This window comes from Cebus imitator, unplaced genomic scaffold, assembly GCF_001604975.1.
Source record: "Cebus imitator isolate Cc_AM_T3 unplaced genomic scaffold, Cebus_imitator-1.0 Scaffold18, whole genome shotgun sequence".
NCBI lineage: Eukaryota > Metazoa > Chordata > Mammalia > Primates > Cebidae > Cebus > Cebus imitator.
In genome coordinates, this window is record NW_016107333.1 from 4,901,801 (window position 1) to 4,917,284 (window position 15,484).

At 51.4% G+C, this 15,484-nt stretch overlaps 1 protein-coding gene across 2 annotated transcripts in view; it reads left to right on the forward strand.

Annotated features, from left to right (window-relative positions):
• SOGA1 (suppressor of glucose, autophagy associated 1) overlaps positions 1–15,484 on the forward strand; it is a 91,037-nt gene that overhangs the window by 19,061 nt on the left and 56,492 nt on the right. For both annotated transcript variants that reach the window (XM_017512448.2, XM_017512457.2), the window contains exon 2: positions 6,741–6,965. In XM_017512448.2, the coding sequence (XP_017367937.1) occupies positions 6,741–6,965 (225 nt within the window). The remainder of the gene's footprint in view (positions 1–6,740; positions 6,966–15,484) is intronic.

Below are 15,484 nucleotides of genomic sequence, written 5' to 3' on the forward strand. Positions count from 1 at the left end.
AGAGATGGTGTTTCTCCATGTTGGTCAGTCTGGTCTCGAACTGCCAACCTCAGCTGATCTGCCTGCCTCAGCCTCCCACAGTGCTGGGATTACAGGCATGAGCCACCACGCCCGGCCAATGGTAGCCATTTTTAAAGTCACTGCCTATCTGGATTCTGGAGGGCGGGGGTAAGGTGGGAGAAGGGAGGAGACCCAGGCTGGCTCAAGGCCAGGTAAGGGGACTTGGACCTGATGCAGAAGCTGGTGAGAAATGGTGGAAGAGATAGAAAGCCATCTGCCTTCTTCAGATTTTCTCCAATAAGCAGCTATTAACTGTGTAATCAGAGCAAAAAAGCATTCTCTAGAAAGGGAAGCACTGCCTATCCTGGTAGCAGCGTGGGTGCCCTGCTCTCCCACCTTCCCCCATGGGCCTATCCCCTGTTTCCAGTCCAGGTTAAAAAATCTAGGTTAGCTTCAAGAGTAGCCTTTAAGAAGAAGAGGTCAACTTGAAAGCGGTGGCCAGGCTGTGGTAGGCCTGAGGGTCAGGGGCCCCAAGGCTCTGAGGTGGGCACTACCAGGCACTATGCCCTTTTGCCATTTTGTTGTCTGGCAGAGGATGAGGCTTAGGGTTTTCCTGCTGGTGTTAGGGGGATTTCTTTTTTTTTTTTTCTTTTTTTTTGAGACAGGGGCTCACTCTGTGGCCCAAGCCGGAGTGCAATGGCGCTGTCTCAGCTCACTGCACCTCTGCCTTCCAGTTCAAGCAATTCTCTTGCTTCAGCCTCCCAAGTAGCTGGGATTACAGGCGTGAGCCACCCCATTGGCTAATTTTTGTAGTTTTAATAGAGACAGGGTTTCACCATGTCTGCAACCTGGTTCTATAGCCACAAGGCCCACTGAGTCCAGCGGAGCTGGGCCTCTCCTGCACCCCTTCCACACAATGAAAGGGTCTGGGAGCTAGCTGGGAGAGTCTCTTCAGAAGCACTGAGCTGTCTGTGAAGGAGCTGGGAAGCTTGTGCTCCTCACTCCCGCCCCCAGGGCCCCCCACCCCCAGCTCCTTCAGTTGGATCTGTCACTGGAACTCTCCTGGGATGGGGGCCAGACTGCATGAACCCCAGAGCATTCTTAGGCACCCTGAGGACTGTGAACCGCTGGAGCCTGCCCTCTGGGTCCCCTCTCCAAGCCCCAGCAGCCCCTCTCCTAGCCCCGCCTGGGCCCCAAAAGTTCAGTGCCCCTGCGTAAGCCCTGCATTCGCCAGCCTCTCCCGCCCACGTCCCTGCAGACCCAGCACAGGGCCACAAGCCTGCCTTTGTCAACTCACCCTCTCACGTGGGGCCATGCCAGCAGGGGCTGACGGGCATTCTGCCTGCAGCTGGGACTAGCCCCCCGGGAGGCCTAGGCCCCCCTGGAGAGACGGAACTGGTGTGAATGCAACATTTTGCGCTGTCACAGATTGACTGTGGTGAAGGGCAGGCCCTGGGGAGACAGCTGCTCATGTGAGAACTGTCATTCATTCATTCACTTATTCAAGGGATGCTTACAGAGATGCTGCTCTGTGTCAGGCCCTGGCCTGGGAACTTAACTCTTGCCCTTTTATAGGGTAAAGAAACTAGAAGAAAATGCCCCACATCAGAACCCCTTGAGGGCTCACCGTAGGAGTTTCTGGTTCACCAAGTCTGGGTTGGGACATGAGAATTTCTCACAAATTCACCGGTGATGTTGATGCTACTGGTCTAGAACCTGCACTTTGAGAACCACTGTATTCAGGTAAGGTATTGGAATTATGCATGGATTATATTTTCTTTTCTTTTTTTGAGATGGAATCTTGCTCTGTTGCCCCGGGTGGAGTGCAGTGGTGTGATCTCAGCTCACTGCAACCTCCGTTTCCTGGGTTCAAGCAATTTTCCTGCCTCAGTAGCTGGGATTACAGGCACCTGCCACCACACCTGGCTAATTCTGTATTTTTACTAGAGACAGGGTTTCACCAAGTTGTCCAGGCTGGTCTCAAACTCCTGACCACAAATGATCCACCACCCTTGGCCTCCCAGAGTATTGGGATTACAGGTGTGAGCCACTGCGCCTGGCCTGTTTTCTCTATTTTCTTTCTTTCTTTATTTTTGTGATGGAGTTTCGCTCTTGTTGCCCAGGCTGGAGTGCAGTGGTACAATACTGGCTCACTACAACCTCCACCTCCCGGGTTCAAGCGATTCTCCTGCCTCAGCCTCCCGAGTAGCTGGGATTATAGGCATGCACCATCACACCCAGCTAATTTTGTATTTTTAGTAGAGATGGGGTTTATCCATGTTGGTCAGGGTGGTCTTGAAGTTACGACCTCAGGTGATCTGCCCATCTTGGCCTCCCAAAGTGCTGGGATTACAGACATGAGCCACCGTGCCTGGCCTGTTTTCTCTATTTTCAAAACTGTCTCTATGATCACGTTTTACATTTTTTGTTTTTTAAAGGCAGGTTTTCGTTCTGTTGCCCAGGCTGGAGTGCAGTGTTGCAATCATATTTCAATGTAACCTCAACCTCCTGGGCTCAAACAATCCTCCCATCCCAGCCTCCCAAGTATCTGGGGCCATAGGTGCACCCACCCGGCCAGTCTAATTTATTTATTATTATTTGTAGAGATGAGGTTTTACTATGTTGCCCAGGCTGGTCTTGAACTCCTGGGCTCAAGTGATCCTCCTGCCTCAACCTCTCAAAGTGCTGGGGTTACAGGAGTGAGCCACTGTGCCCGGCCAGTGCTTTATTTATTAATTTTTAAAAACAGAGATGAAGTCTCACTATGTTACCCAGGCTGGTCTCAAACTTTTGACCTCAAGTGATCCTCCTATCTCAGCCTCCCAAAGTGCTAGGATTACTGGTGTAAGTCACTGTACCCAGCCTGTTTTATAAATAAGAAAATCAGTTCCTTAAAAGTGAAAAAAAATTATTTCCAAAAATGACTCTCGTGCTCTGGGTGTGATCTTATATGAAAGATGTCACCTCCCATGAACTAAATGTCATGCATCTGTAATGTAGCCCAGCATTGTAAGCTTGTGTGCATTCCCCTTGGTTCATCCTGAGCTTGGAGTCTACTTAGACCCTCATATCCTTTCTATCACCATATCCTGTCATTTTAACTTTCTAGAGAGAATAAGTGAGGTGCTGGTAACCAGCATGACTAGGATTTGAACACAGATCATCTGGATGCTGGCCTAGCCTGGATTTAGCAAACTGGTTTGCACTTCCTGAGTGCTCTTTCCTTCATGCTTCCCTCTTAGGCTGCCTGAAACAGCGCATGGATCCCTCACTTCCTCATTTCTTTAACTGGTGTGATCATTGACTGTTCCACTTCCTCCTCTCCACTCTGGTTCTGTCCCCGTGGTGTGCTGGTGGGGTGGTGACTCTGTGTGTCTATGAGGATGGAGGTGGGGGTGGGGGGGCTGGCAAAATGACTGTTCCTCTGCAACCCCAGGAGTCAAACCCATGGGCTAGAAAACCTCCTGAGCTTCACGATGCTGAGAATGGGCCTGGAGGGTAGGGCTTCCTAACCCTGACCCTGAATTAAGTCCATCCAGCCTCAGGGGGCACTGGCAACCCCAGTCATACCCCCTTCCCCACAGGGAGCCATCCTACCACGCTGACCATTGGAAGAGCAGACCTGTCCTCACCTCTGGGCAGGCAGGAGTGAAGACAGAGACCCCCATATTTGTTCCTTTCCCAGGCTCAAGGCCAGATCGGCCTTCCTGCTAGCCCCAGCAGGGGTGTGGTGAGGGGTGCTCGGATAGAAGCCAGAGGTGGTCTCTCTAATGGGGGCAGAGTAGACACTCCCTCCTTGCAGTGGGGCAGCATGAGGAGGGAGGAATACGAGACCCACTTCCCAATCCCTTCCTTTCCGCTTTCCTTGGGGAAAGGGGGTAGGGAAGGCTGAGGAATCTAGCTCTCCAGATCTGCCCTCTCCGGCCTGCAGAGGCCTTTTTGCCCCTTAAACCCCCCCATCCCTGCTTCCATCAGCGCCATCCTCTGCTTCCTCTGGCTCCTCAGGGATGCCTTTAGCAGGTCATTCATCCCTGGTGACTCAGTTTCTCTTTATGTTTCGTTTTGTTTTGGTTTTGTTTTTTGTTTTTTTTTGAGACAGAGTCTCACTCTGCTGCCAGTTTGGAGTGAAGTGGTACGATCTCGGCTCACTGCAACCTCCACCTCCCGGATTCAAGCAATTCTCTTTCCTCAGTCTCCCGAGGAGCTGGGACTACAGGTGCATGCCACCACACCCAGCTAATTTTTCTATTTTTAGTAGAGACAGGTTTCACCATTTTGGCCAGGATGGCCTCGATCTCTTGACCTTGTGATCCACCCGCCTTAGCCTTCCAAAGTGCTGGGATTATAGGCGTGAGCCATCACTCCCAGCTTTATTTATTTATTTATTTATTTACAGATAGAGTCTTGCTCTGGGAATGCAGTGGTGCAATCTCAGCTCACTGCAACCTCCGCTTCCCAGGTTCAAACGATTCTCCTGCTTCAGCCTCCCAAGTAGCTAGAATTACAGGCGTGCGCCACACTATGCCTGGCTAATTTTTGTATTTTTAGTAGAGACAGGGTTTCATCATGTTGGCCAGGCTGGTCTTGAACTCCTCTTCTCAGGTGATCTGCCCATTTTGGCCTCCCAAAGTGCTGGGATTATAGGCGTGAGCCACCATACCTGGCCAGTTTTCCCTTCTTAATATACAGTCTTATTTAAATCATTCGGTCACACTTAGAGTAGGTATTATCATTCCCATTTGTGACTGGGTTTTCACATTTGTACGAGACATAACAATCATGCATTTCTTCTGCGTAATTCTACTTCCCTTGCCCCTTACGCTTAGCATCTAATGATTATTGCACATTGGTTTGTCTTTTTTGTTGTTTTTGAACCAAACTGAACATACATGCATCCATTCTGTTAATATTTGTTGGGAGCCTACGGCCTGTTAATACAGGTGGGGTGGCCTCTAGGCACTCATGGTTTGACTAGGAGACAAACTATTAAACATAGAACTGCAGATTTGCTAATAATGATTACAAAGGAGAAGTGAGGAACAGCTGGAAGCTGATGACAGCAGTAGCAGAAGCCGCCTTGAGGAAGTGAGGTCATACCGTTACCCTCTCTGCTTAAAACCCAAACCCAGGCTGGGCATGGTGTTTATGCCTGTAATCCCAGCGCTTTGGGAGGCTGAGGCGGGCAGATTGCTTGAGCTCAGGAGTTTGTGACCAGCCTGGGCAACATGGCAAAACCCTATCTCTACAAAAACAAACAAACAAAAATTGGCCGGACATGGGGTTGTACACCTGTGGTCCCAATGACTTGAGAGGCTAAGGTGGGAGGGTGGCTTGAGCCTGGGAGGCAGAGGTTGCAGTGAGCTAAGAACGTGCCACTGCGCTCTAGCCCGGGTAACAGAGTGAGACCCTGTCTCAAAACAAACGCCGAACCCAAATTCTACTTCGCCCTTTACAGCCCTGGGTGGCTGACTCCTGTCAGTATCCTCAGCCTCAAATTAACCCAGTAGCTGCCCTGGCCTCCTTGTACCTTGACATGCCAAGCTCTTTCCTGCCTCTGAGCCTTGGCACACACTGTTCCCTCTGCTTGGAATGACCTCTCCCTGGCTTTTTCTGCATGGCTGTTCCTTCTTGTCTCAGCTCAAATGTCTCTTTTGTAGAGACAGCCTCCCTGATCATGTCCCCTAACATAGCAGCCTCCACCATCACTCTATCATATTATTCACGTTGTTTGATTTGGTTTTGGTTTTGTTTTTATAGCACTTAAAGTATCTGAGTTTTTGTTTGTTTGTTTGTTTTTTTCTTGGAGACAGGGTCTTACTCTGTCACCCAGGCTGGAATACAATGGTGCAGTCTGGGCTCATTGCAACCGCTGCCTCCTGTGTTCAAGTGATTCTCATGCCTCATCCTCCCGAGTAGCTGGAATGACAGGTGTGCACCACCACACCTGGCTCTTTTTTTTTTCTTTTCTTTTTTGTATTTTTAGTACAGACAGGGTTTCACCATGTTGGCCAGGCTGGTCTTGAACTCCTGACCTCAAATGATATACCTGCCACGGCCTCCCAAAATGCCAGGATTACAGGTGTGGGCCACCACGCCTAGCTGGTGTTTTTTGTTGTTATTATTTGCTGGTTTACTGTGTATCTTCCCCATGAAGCTTGGGGCTCCATACAGAATACAATGAAGGGGCTGGACCCACTGTCCCTCCCTGCCCCTGCGCTTAGCACAGGGCCTAGTACATACATAGTTGATGCTCATCCATATTTCTTAAATGGCCTCTCCTGCTTCCCCAGTGTGTTAGTTTCCTGTTGCTTCTGTAACAAATCACTACAAATTTAGCGGCTTAAAAGAACACTCGGTTATTATCCTCTGATCCTAGAGGTCAGAAGCCTAGAAATCAAGGTTGGGGCAGGGCTGCATTCCTCGGGAAGGCTCCAGGGGAGAATTATTTTCCTTGCCTTCTAGCAGCAGCCCCTCCTCCATCATCAAAGCATCTCCAGCCTCTGCTTCTGTTTCCCTGTCTTGGGATCCTTAATTTACTCATATTTGCCAAGTCCCTTTTGCCATGTAAGATGACATGCACAGATTCTGGGACTGTGGACACGGACATCTTTGGAGGTCTGCCCTTCAGCCTCCCATATCCAGGTCCTCCGTGGTGCCTTGTTCAGCACTGGGTGGCTGGCACTCAGGCTTCCTAGCTGCTACTGTGAACCCAGTGACTTGACCCTTTCTTCCCTCTGCAGGACGAGATTGAGGAGCTGCGGGCTGAGATGCTGGAGATGCGGGACGTCTATATGGAGGAGGACGTGTATCAGCTGCAGGAGCTGCGGCAGCAGCTGGACCAGGCCAGCAAGACCTGCCGCATCCTGCAGTACCGGCTGCGCAAAGCCGAGCGCCGCAGTCTGCGTGCTGCCCAGACTGGCCAGGTGGACGGCGAGCTTATCCGCGGTCTGGAGCAGGATGTCAAGGTCAGCCCGGGGGTCTCCCCCAACCCTCTTGGGTGCCCTTGTTGCTGTGATGGAACCACAGTCTAATGGGGCCCAGGTTGGCCTTGCATCTCACTTCCGTGTGTCCGTGGCCAAGTTCTACCACCTCTATGGGCCTCAGTTTCCTCATCTAAACAGGAATTCCTGGTGAACTCACAGGCCTTCTATCAAGGGTACCCCAAAGTGATATCATAATATGAATCCTTCCATCTAGCAGCAGCTACTGTTTTTGTTTTCTGAGATGGAGTTTCTCTCTTGTTGCCTGGGCTAGAATGCAGTGTGTGATCTTGGCTCACTGCAACCTCTGCCTCCCGGGTTCAAGCGATTCTCCTGCCTCAGCCTCCTGAGTAGCTGGGATTATAGGTGCCTGCCCCCACGCCCGGCTAATTTTTGTATTTTTAAGAGAGATGGGTTTCACCATGTTGGCTGGTCTTGAACTCCTGACCTCAGATGATCCACCTGCCTCAGCCTTCCAAAGTGCTGGGATTACAGGTGTGAGCCACCTTGCCTGGCTGAGCAGCTACTGTTTATTGAGTATCAACCACACACCTGGTACTGGACTCCAATGTGTCCCTGCATTGTTCATGAAGGTTTCTTTTTCTTCTTGTTTTTTTTTTTTTGGAGACGGAGTTTCGCTCTTGTTACCCAGGCTGGAGTGCAATGGCGCAATCTCGGCTCACCACAACCTCCGCCTCCCGGGTTCAGGCAATTCTCCTGCCTCAGCCTCCTGAGTAGCTGGGATTACAGGCACGCGCCACCATGCCCAGCTAATTTTTTGTATTTTTAGTAGAGACGGGGTTTCACCATGTTGACCAGGAAGGTCTCGATCTCTTGACCTCGTGATCCACCCGCCTCGGCCTCCCAAAGTGCTGGGATTACAAGCGTGAGCCACCGCGCCCGGCTTCTTCTTGTTTTTTTAGAGAAAAGGTCTGGCTCTGTTGTCTAGGCATCAGGCAGTGATGTAACCTTAGCTCACTGAGGCCTCCACCTTCTGGGCTCAAGGGATCCCCCACCTCAGCCTCCTGAGTAGCTAGGACTACAGGCGCACACCACCATGCCTGGGTAATTTTTCTATTTTTTGTAGAGATGGGGTTTCATTATGTTTGCCCAGGCTGGTCTCAAACTCCTGGGCTCAAGTGATACTCCTGCCTTGGCCTCCCAAAGTGCTGGGATTACAGGCATGAGCCACTGTGCCAGGCAGAGGTTTCTTAATTGTGCTAATGGAAAGGAGTGAAGGCCTGGAGTTGGTCAAGCCTGGTTTAAATCTTGGCTCCAATATATCTGAATTTCATGATTTCAAACAAAATCACCTGTTTCAGTGTCCTCATCTGTAAAATGGGTTTGTAATCTCTATCTCACAGGGTTCTATGAGGATTAAATGAAATAATGTGGGCCAGGCACAGTGGCTCACACCCGTAACCCCAGCACTTCAGGAGGCCAAGGTGGGCAGATCACCTGAGGTCAGCAGTTCAAGACCAGCCTGGCCAACATGGTGAAACCCCATCTCCACTAAAAATACAAAATTAGTTGGGTGTGGTGGCACGCACCTGTAGTCCCAGCTACTCAGGAGGCTGAGGCAGATGAATTGCTCGAACCTGGGAGGCCGAGGTTGCAGGGAGCAGAGATCATGCCATTGTAGTCCAGCCTGGGTGACAAAGTTAAACTCTGTCTCAAAAAAAAAAAAAAAAAAGCAGGGTGTGGTGGTAAGTGCCTAGAGTCCCAGCATGACCAAGGCCAGGAGTTCAGTGAGCTGTGATTGCACCACTGCACTCCAGCCTGGGCAATAGAGCGAGACCTTGTCTCTTAAAAAAAGAAAAAAGAGAAAAAGCATGAGTTAGTCTCTTAAGTTCAAAGCGTACCTCTACTTGACAGGGCAGATCCCCGGCTTATTCAGATTCCAATCACTGGATTGGGAGGAGTGGGGTGGGGGGTGGGGAAAGGCAGTAGGGAGGGGAGAGGTGGGGAGGGGATAGCTGGAGAAGCTCAGACGTTTGGGCCTACGTAGTGGAAGATTTCTGGGAGGGACCCAAAAAAATGTCAGACTTCAGAAAGATGAGGAAGGGGCGGAGGAGAGGCTGGGACCCGGAGATGCGGGCTGCGGTGCCTCCGTGGGCGGGGCCAGAGCAGCGGCAGCGGGGAGGGTGTGTGGGGGCAGGGTGTGGGGAGCGCGTGTGGCTATGCCGAGTCTGGGCAGAGGAGGGGCCCCTTGTGTTGGGATTTGAATTAGCCAATCAGCATCCACCTTGTCCCTTCGCTCCCTCCTCTCCCCACCCTGCAGCTGGAGAGCTGAGCTCATCTCCCGGCCTGGGTCCTGAGCTGGACGCACACCCCTGGCCACCACCCCGAGCCCCATGCGCTGGGACCATTCCGGGGCTTTTGGGAGGTTATCAGAATGCTAACTTCCCTTGCTTTGTCTTAGAGGGCTTGTGAGTGGAGAGGGGTGGAAGCTGGCCTTGGAGGGTACCCCGGGTCTCCCCTAACTTGCTCTGCCAGCTCCTTGGCCCATGCCCTGACTGGCCCCTACCTCTTGGTGCCTCATTTTCCCCTTATTAAATGTGGCTTTAGATCAGCTGAATATTCAAGGCTTTTGAGCTCCAGTGGTTTTATTGAGCAGAGGGGTATTGGGGAGGGTTCATGAATGAAACCACAGGCCCCAGGCTCTCCCTCTCTGATGGTCCTCACAATTGATATGACCTGCAGAACCTCAGTGGGGCCTTTGCCCAGCATGAGGATGGCAAGGTCAGGGATGGAGAGCTGCTGTGCCACTTGTTTGCTGTGTGATCTTGGGTAAGTGTCTTTACATCTCGGAGCTTGTTTCCTCATGTGGAATATGGAGGTAAAATGAGTCCCTCCCTCTAGAGATTTTTGTAAGGATAAAATGAAATAATTCAAGTGTTCAAGTGAAGAGAGTATTAAACTCTAGGTCTGACAAATAAACGTGTATTGATTGTGGTTTTCTTTTTTTTTCTTTTGAGATTAAAAAAGAAGCACTCTGTCACCCAGGCTGGAGTGCAGTGGTGTGATCTTGGCTCACTGCAACCTCTCCCTCCCGGGCTCCAGCAATTTTCCTGCCTCAGCTTCCCAAGTAGCTGAGATTACAGGCACCTGCCACCACATCCGGCTAATTTTGTATTTTTAGTAGAGATAGTTTCTCCATGTTGGCCAGGCTAGTCTGAAACTCCTGACCTCAGGTGATCCACCCGCCTTGGCCTCCCAAAGTGCTGGGATTACAGGTGTGAGCCACTGGGCCGGTTGTGATTTTCTATTGCTCAGAAGAACTTACACGGTAAGTATAAGTTCTTCTAAGCAATAGCTCTGTAGGACTAGTAGTAGCAGACTAGTAGGACTGGTTGCCAGTAGTAGACTGGTAGTCTGGGGCAAGGGTAGGGGAGGGTAAGCCAGGATCTCAGCCTCACAAGGTGAATAAAAATCACCAGGAAGGCTTGTTCACAATGCAGATTTCCAGGACACCTCAGGACCTGAGACCAGATATGAGGGGGTCAGATCCAGGGAATCTGGGATCTCAATTCTTGTCTAAAGTGACTCCTGTGGGAAGCCAAGGACACACCAGGAGCACGCTCCCTTCCTTAGATGTTGCTGGAGATAATGTTCTGGCTTTGGGTTTAATTCCTAGGTGACCTGTACAGGTTACTTCCCTTCTTTGAGCCTCAGTTTCCTCATCTGTAGAATAGGGGTGACATTCCCACCCCTCCTGGGGTTTGTAGGAGGCCGGAATGCTGGCCAGGAGGGTGCCCCTTTTTTTTTTTTTTTTTTTTAGATAAAGTCTCCCTCTGTTAGCCAGGCTGGAGTGCAGTGGTGTTATCTCGGCTCACTGCAACCTCCACCTCCTGGGTTCAAGGGATTCTCCTGCTTCAGCCTCCTGAGTAGCTGAGATTACAGGTGTGCTACCATGCCCAGCTAATTTTTGTAATTTTTTAAGTAGAGATGGGGTTTCACCATGTTGACCAGTCTGGTCTTGAACTCCTGACCTCAAGTGATCCGCTGGCCTTGGCCTCCCAGAGTGTCAGATTTACAGGCATGAGCCACCACACCCAGCCTTGTTTGTTTGCTTGTTTCTTTTTTGAGACACAGTTTCGCTTTGTCACCCTGCTGCCGTGCAGCAGCCAATCACAGCTCACTGCAGCCTTGACCTCCTGGGCTCAAGGGATCCTCCTGCCTCAGCTTCCCAAGTAGCTGGTACTACAGGTACATGCCATCATGCCCTGCTAATTTTTGTATTTTTTATAGAGATGGGGGAATCTCCCTATTTTGCTCAAGCTGGTCTTGAACTCCTGGCCTCAAGCAGTCCCCTACCTTGATCTCCCAAAGTATTGGAATTGCAGGTGTCAGCCACTATGCCCGGCCAGGGACTGCTCTTTCGTGAGAGCTCCCATCCCTTTCCCTGAGGATCAGGATGACAGAGCCCCAGGAGCTGAGGGGCCTGATGCCCAGGAGCAGAGGCTGGAGGCTGCTGGTTGCACTTGGCAAGAACCAGGCCCGAGCGCTGTAAACAGTGACCTCATGGCTGAGTGAATTTGTTTGTGCTTTGGGGATTTGCCCTGGTTTCCGGAAGCCGCAGCTGCCGCGCCTCCCTTGGTATCTCAGCCCCCCTCCCTACCTTGAGGGTAGCTGGGAGGATCAAATGAGACAGACACACGGGGCCCTTCAAGCGCCTGGCACAGTAAGCCCACTGTTGGAGCTTATTATTAATACTTTTATTGTTGATATTAAAGTAATGTGTTTTCACGAGTTGAGCCTATACGGCAGGATCGGTCTAAGAGCGAGACTTTAGAGTTGACCCCACTCGATTTTGAACCTGGGTTCTACAGCCTTCCTAGCTGTGTGACCTTGGGAAGTGACCTTTCCTCTCTCAGCCTCAGAATAGGAATAATAATCAAAGTGTTTCCCAGTGGGATGAAAAGTGCTTGGTGAGCACTGGGGAATGTGCTAGTAGATTCTGTAAATCACTTGTGAGGGCTGAGGGGGCCCAGGACCACTGAGGCTCACCGAGGAGCAGGGACAAGCCCAGGCCACAAGACTCTTGCCTCCCAGTATGGCAGCCTGGAGTTGTGATTTTTGTTGTTGTTTTTTGAGACAAAGACCTGCTCTGTTGCCCAGGCTGGAGTGCAGTGGCGTGAACTCAGCTCACTGCAACCTCTGCCTCCTGAGTTCTAGCGATTCTCCTGCCTCAGCTTCCCGAGAGCTGGGATTATAGGCGTGTGCGGGCTAATTTTTGTATTTTTAGGAAAGACAGTAAAGACAGGGTTTCACCATGTTGGCCAGGCTGGTCCTGAACTCCTGACTTCAGGTGATCTGCCCATCTCAGCCTCCCAAAGTGCTGGGATTACAGACGTGAGCCACCGCACCCAGCCTGTGCCTTCTTTTGATGTAGCAGGCGTCAGGGGAGAGGAGTGAATGGGAAAGGGATTCCATGGAGAATGGGGCAGAAGGGAACTGGGGAATCATGGAGGGGTGGGAGGGATGAAATCCATAGAGTTGTTCATGAACCCCAGAGGATCCAGAAATCCGCCTGGATTGTGACTTCTTGATGGGGACTGGTAGCCTCCCCAGGTGGAGGATGTGGTAGAGATGAGGCATCCCCGCAGGTGGAGCGGAGCTGGCCCAGATGGGAGCTCATTTGAGAGAGGAGCCCTCACCTGTAGCAACCTGCTTCCTCACCCCAGCCAGGACGAAGGCCTTCCTGGACAGTGGGTCGGGTTGGCGTTTGAGGGCAGGTGCCACTCCCTGTATATATTCAGCCATTTACTCATTCATCTCCCTCCCTTTTCACTTGTTGGACCCTTGGATTTATTTGTTCATCCAACAAGCATTTATTAGGCATTTAGTGTGTGCCTGACCCTCTGCTGCTGCGGGAACACAGAGATGTGAATGAGCCCATCTATGTCTGTGGCCTTGATCTCTGCACCAGGCTCTAGTGCCTAAGCAGGATGAATGAATGAGTGAGTGAGCAAATGAATGGAGTGTTGATTAGGATAGGGGCTTACTGGGTGACCTAGCCCCAAACTGGGGACCATGTTTAAATAACTTGTCTTGGCTCACATAGCCAGTAAATGTGAGAACTGGGCTTGAATCTTGTTTTCCCATCTGCAAAGTCCTTATTCTGATCCTAAGGGGTTACTGTCTCCACTTTATGGATGAGGAAGGTCTGGTGCCCAGAGAGGCTGTGAGAGGAGCCTCATGGGCCCGCTCCAGGCTGTCCTAGGAGATCCTCAGGGGCAGAAATAGGCAGTGGCAGTGGAGGGAGGGAGAGGCCCTGCCCGGTTTCCTTTCTGATCCTTGTTTTTCCTGGCCTGCCTCGTACACTGCCAAGGGGTCCGTGCCGAGCTGGGCTTGGGCCCAGGCAGAGGACAGAGCCAGGGAGGGCCCTCTTCCCTTCCGGCAGGGAGGAGGCACCATAGTCATTTCCGAGACCAGCAGGCACGGGGCGCTGGGCTCTCTGCCCCGCATGGAGTTCCTGCTGGTGAAACCCTGGCACCCCTGGGAGACTCTGGGCTATACTGGCCCCTCAGCCAAACCTCCGGGGCTCCCAGCCCAGCTCTGCCCACACTGGCTTTGCATGACCCTGAATGTGTTACTTCTGCTCTGAGCTCCAGTTTCCTTGTAAAATGGGGATAGGATTGGGGTGAAGGTGGGTGAGTTTGGCATGCAGTAGGTATTCACCAAACAGTAGTTCCCTGGCTGCAATCTCCCAATTCAAAAGGGCCTTCCTTCCTCATCCCTGGAGGCCTCCTTTCCTGGCCTCCTTCAAGCAGCCAGCAGGGGACAGAACAGAGGGCATCTGCCGGGAATGGGGTGCTGTTGCTGCAGAGTCCTGGACCAGGATCGGAAATTGCAGCTCCTCTAGCTTCTTTCTGTAGGAATGACTTGGACACCTGCCCGGCCTTTGTCATTTCAGGCCTGTTCTACATCCCGGACAACTAGAAATAGGTCTCAGGGCTACGCTGTGACCTCCAGCCATCATGCCCTTCTCTGGGCTTCAGCTCCCTGGAGCAGCAGCCACCACTCACCCAGAGCTCACTGTGTGCAGGCCCCAGGCCAAGGTTTTTGTGTAATAGCTGGTTCAGTTACCCTGTCAGGCCCATAAGGTTGATCCTGTTACTACTGCGTTCATTTTATAGATGAGGAGACTGAGGCACAGAGAGGGAAAGTGACTTGCCCAGGACCACATGCTGGTCACTGGCAGAGATGGGATTCAGTGGTCTAGGGCCCATCTTGCTCTGGGTTTCCACTGCAGCTCAATCCCCTCTCTGCTCTGTTTTGTTTTGTTCTGAGGAGACAGGGTCTCACTCTGTTGCCCAGGCTGGAGTACAGTGGCACAATCATAGCTCACTACAGCCTTGAATCCAGGACCTAAGTGATTCTTCCATCTCAGCTTCTTGAGTAGCTGGGCCTGTAGGTGTGTGCCACTATGCCAAGCTAACGTGTTTTTTTGTGGAGGTGGGGTCTTGCTATGTTGCCCAGGCAGATTGAACTACCGTGTCCAGTCCCTCAACGTGTTGGGATTACAGATGTGAGCCACTGCATCCGGCTCCTCAGTCCCCTCGCATCTATTAAACTCATCTTAAAAGATGAGCTTCTGGCCCTCCCACAGGCTTTTGTGAGGACCGGGCAAGAGGGTGGCTGGGAGAGGCTTTGGAAGTGTTAAGAGCCCAAGTAGCCAGGCACAGTGGCCCATGCCTGTAACCTCAGCTATTTGGGAGGCTGAGGCAGGAGGACCACTTGAGGCCAGAAGTTCAAGACTATCCTGGACCATATAGTGAGACCCCGTTTCTTCTTATTTATTTATTAATTATTATTTTTTGAGACTGAGTTTTGCTCTTGTTGCCCAGGCTGGAGTGCAGTGGCGCCATCTTGGTCACTGCAGCCTCCGCCTCCCGAGTTCAAGCAGTTTTCCTGCCTTAGCCTCTGGAGTAGTTGGAATTACAGGCACCTGCCAGCACAACATGCCTGGCTAATTTTTGTTTTTTGGTTTTTGGGTTCTTTTTGAGATGGATTCTCGCTCTGTTGCCCAGTCCAGAGTATAGTGGCGCAATCTTGGCTCACTACAACCTCCGCCTCCCAGATTCAAGTGATTCTCCTGCCTCAGCCTTCTGAGTAGCTGGGACTACAGGCGCGGGCCACCATGGCCAGCTACTTTTTTGTCTTTTTAGTAGAGACAGCGTTTCACCATATTGGCCAGGCTGGTCTCAAACTCCTGACCTCATGATCTACCCCCCTCGGCCTCCCAAAGTGCCGGGATTACAGATGTGAGCCACCGCGCCTGGCTGAGATCATTTCTACAAAAAAATGCAAAAATTACCCAGGTGTGGTTATGCATACCTGTAGTCCCAGCTACTCAGGAAGCTGAGATGAGAAGATTACTTGAGCCCTGGAGTGCAAGCCTGCAGTGAGCCATGATTGCACCACTGAACTCCAGCCTGGGAGACATAGCAAGATCCTGTCTCAAAAAAAAAAAAAAAAAAAAAACTCAGAATTCAGAA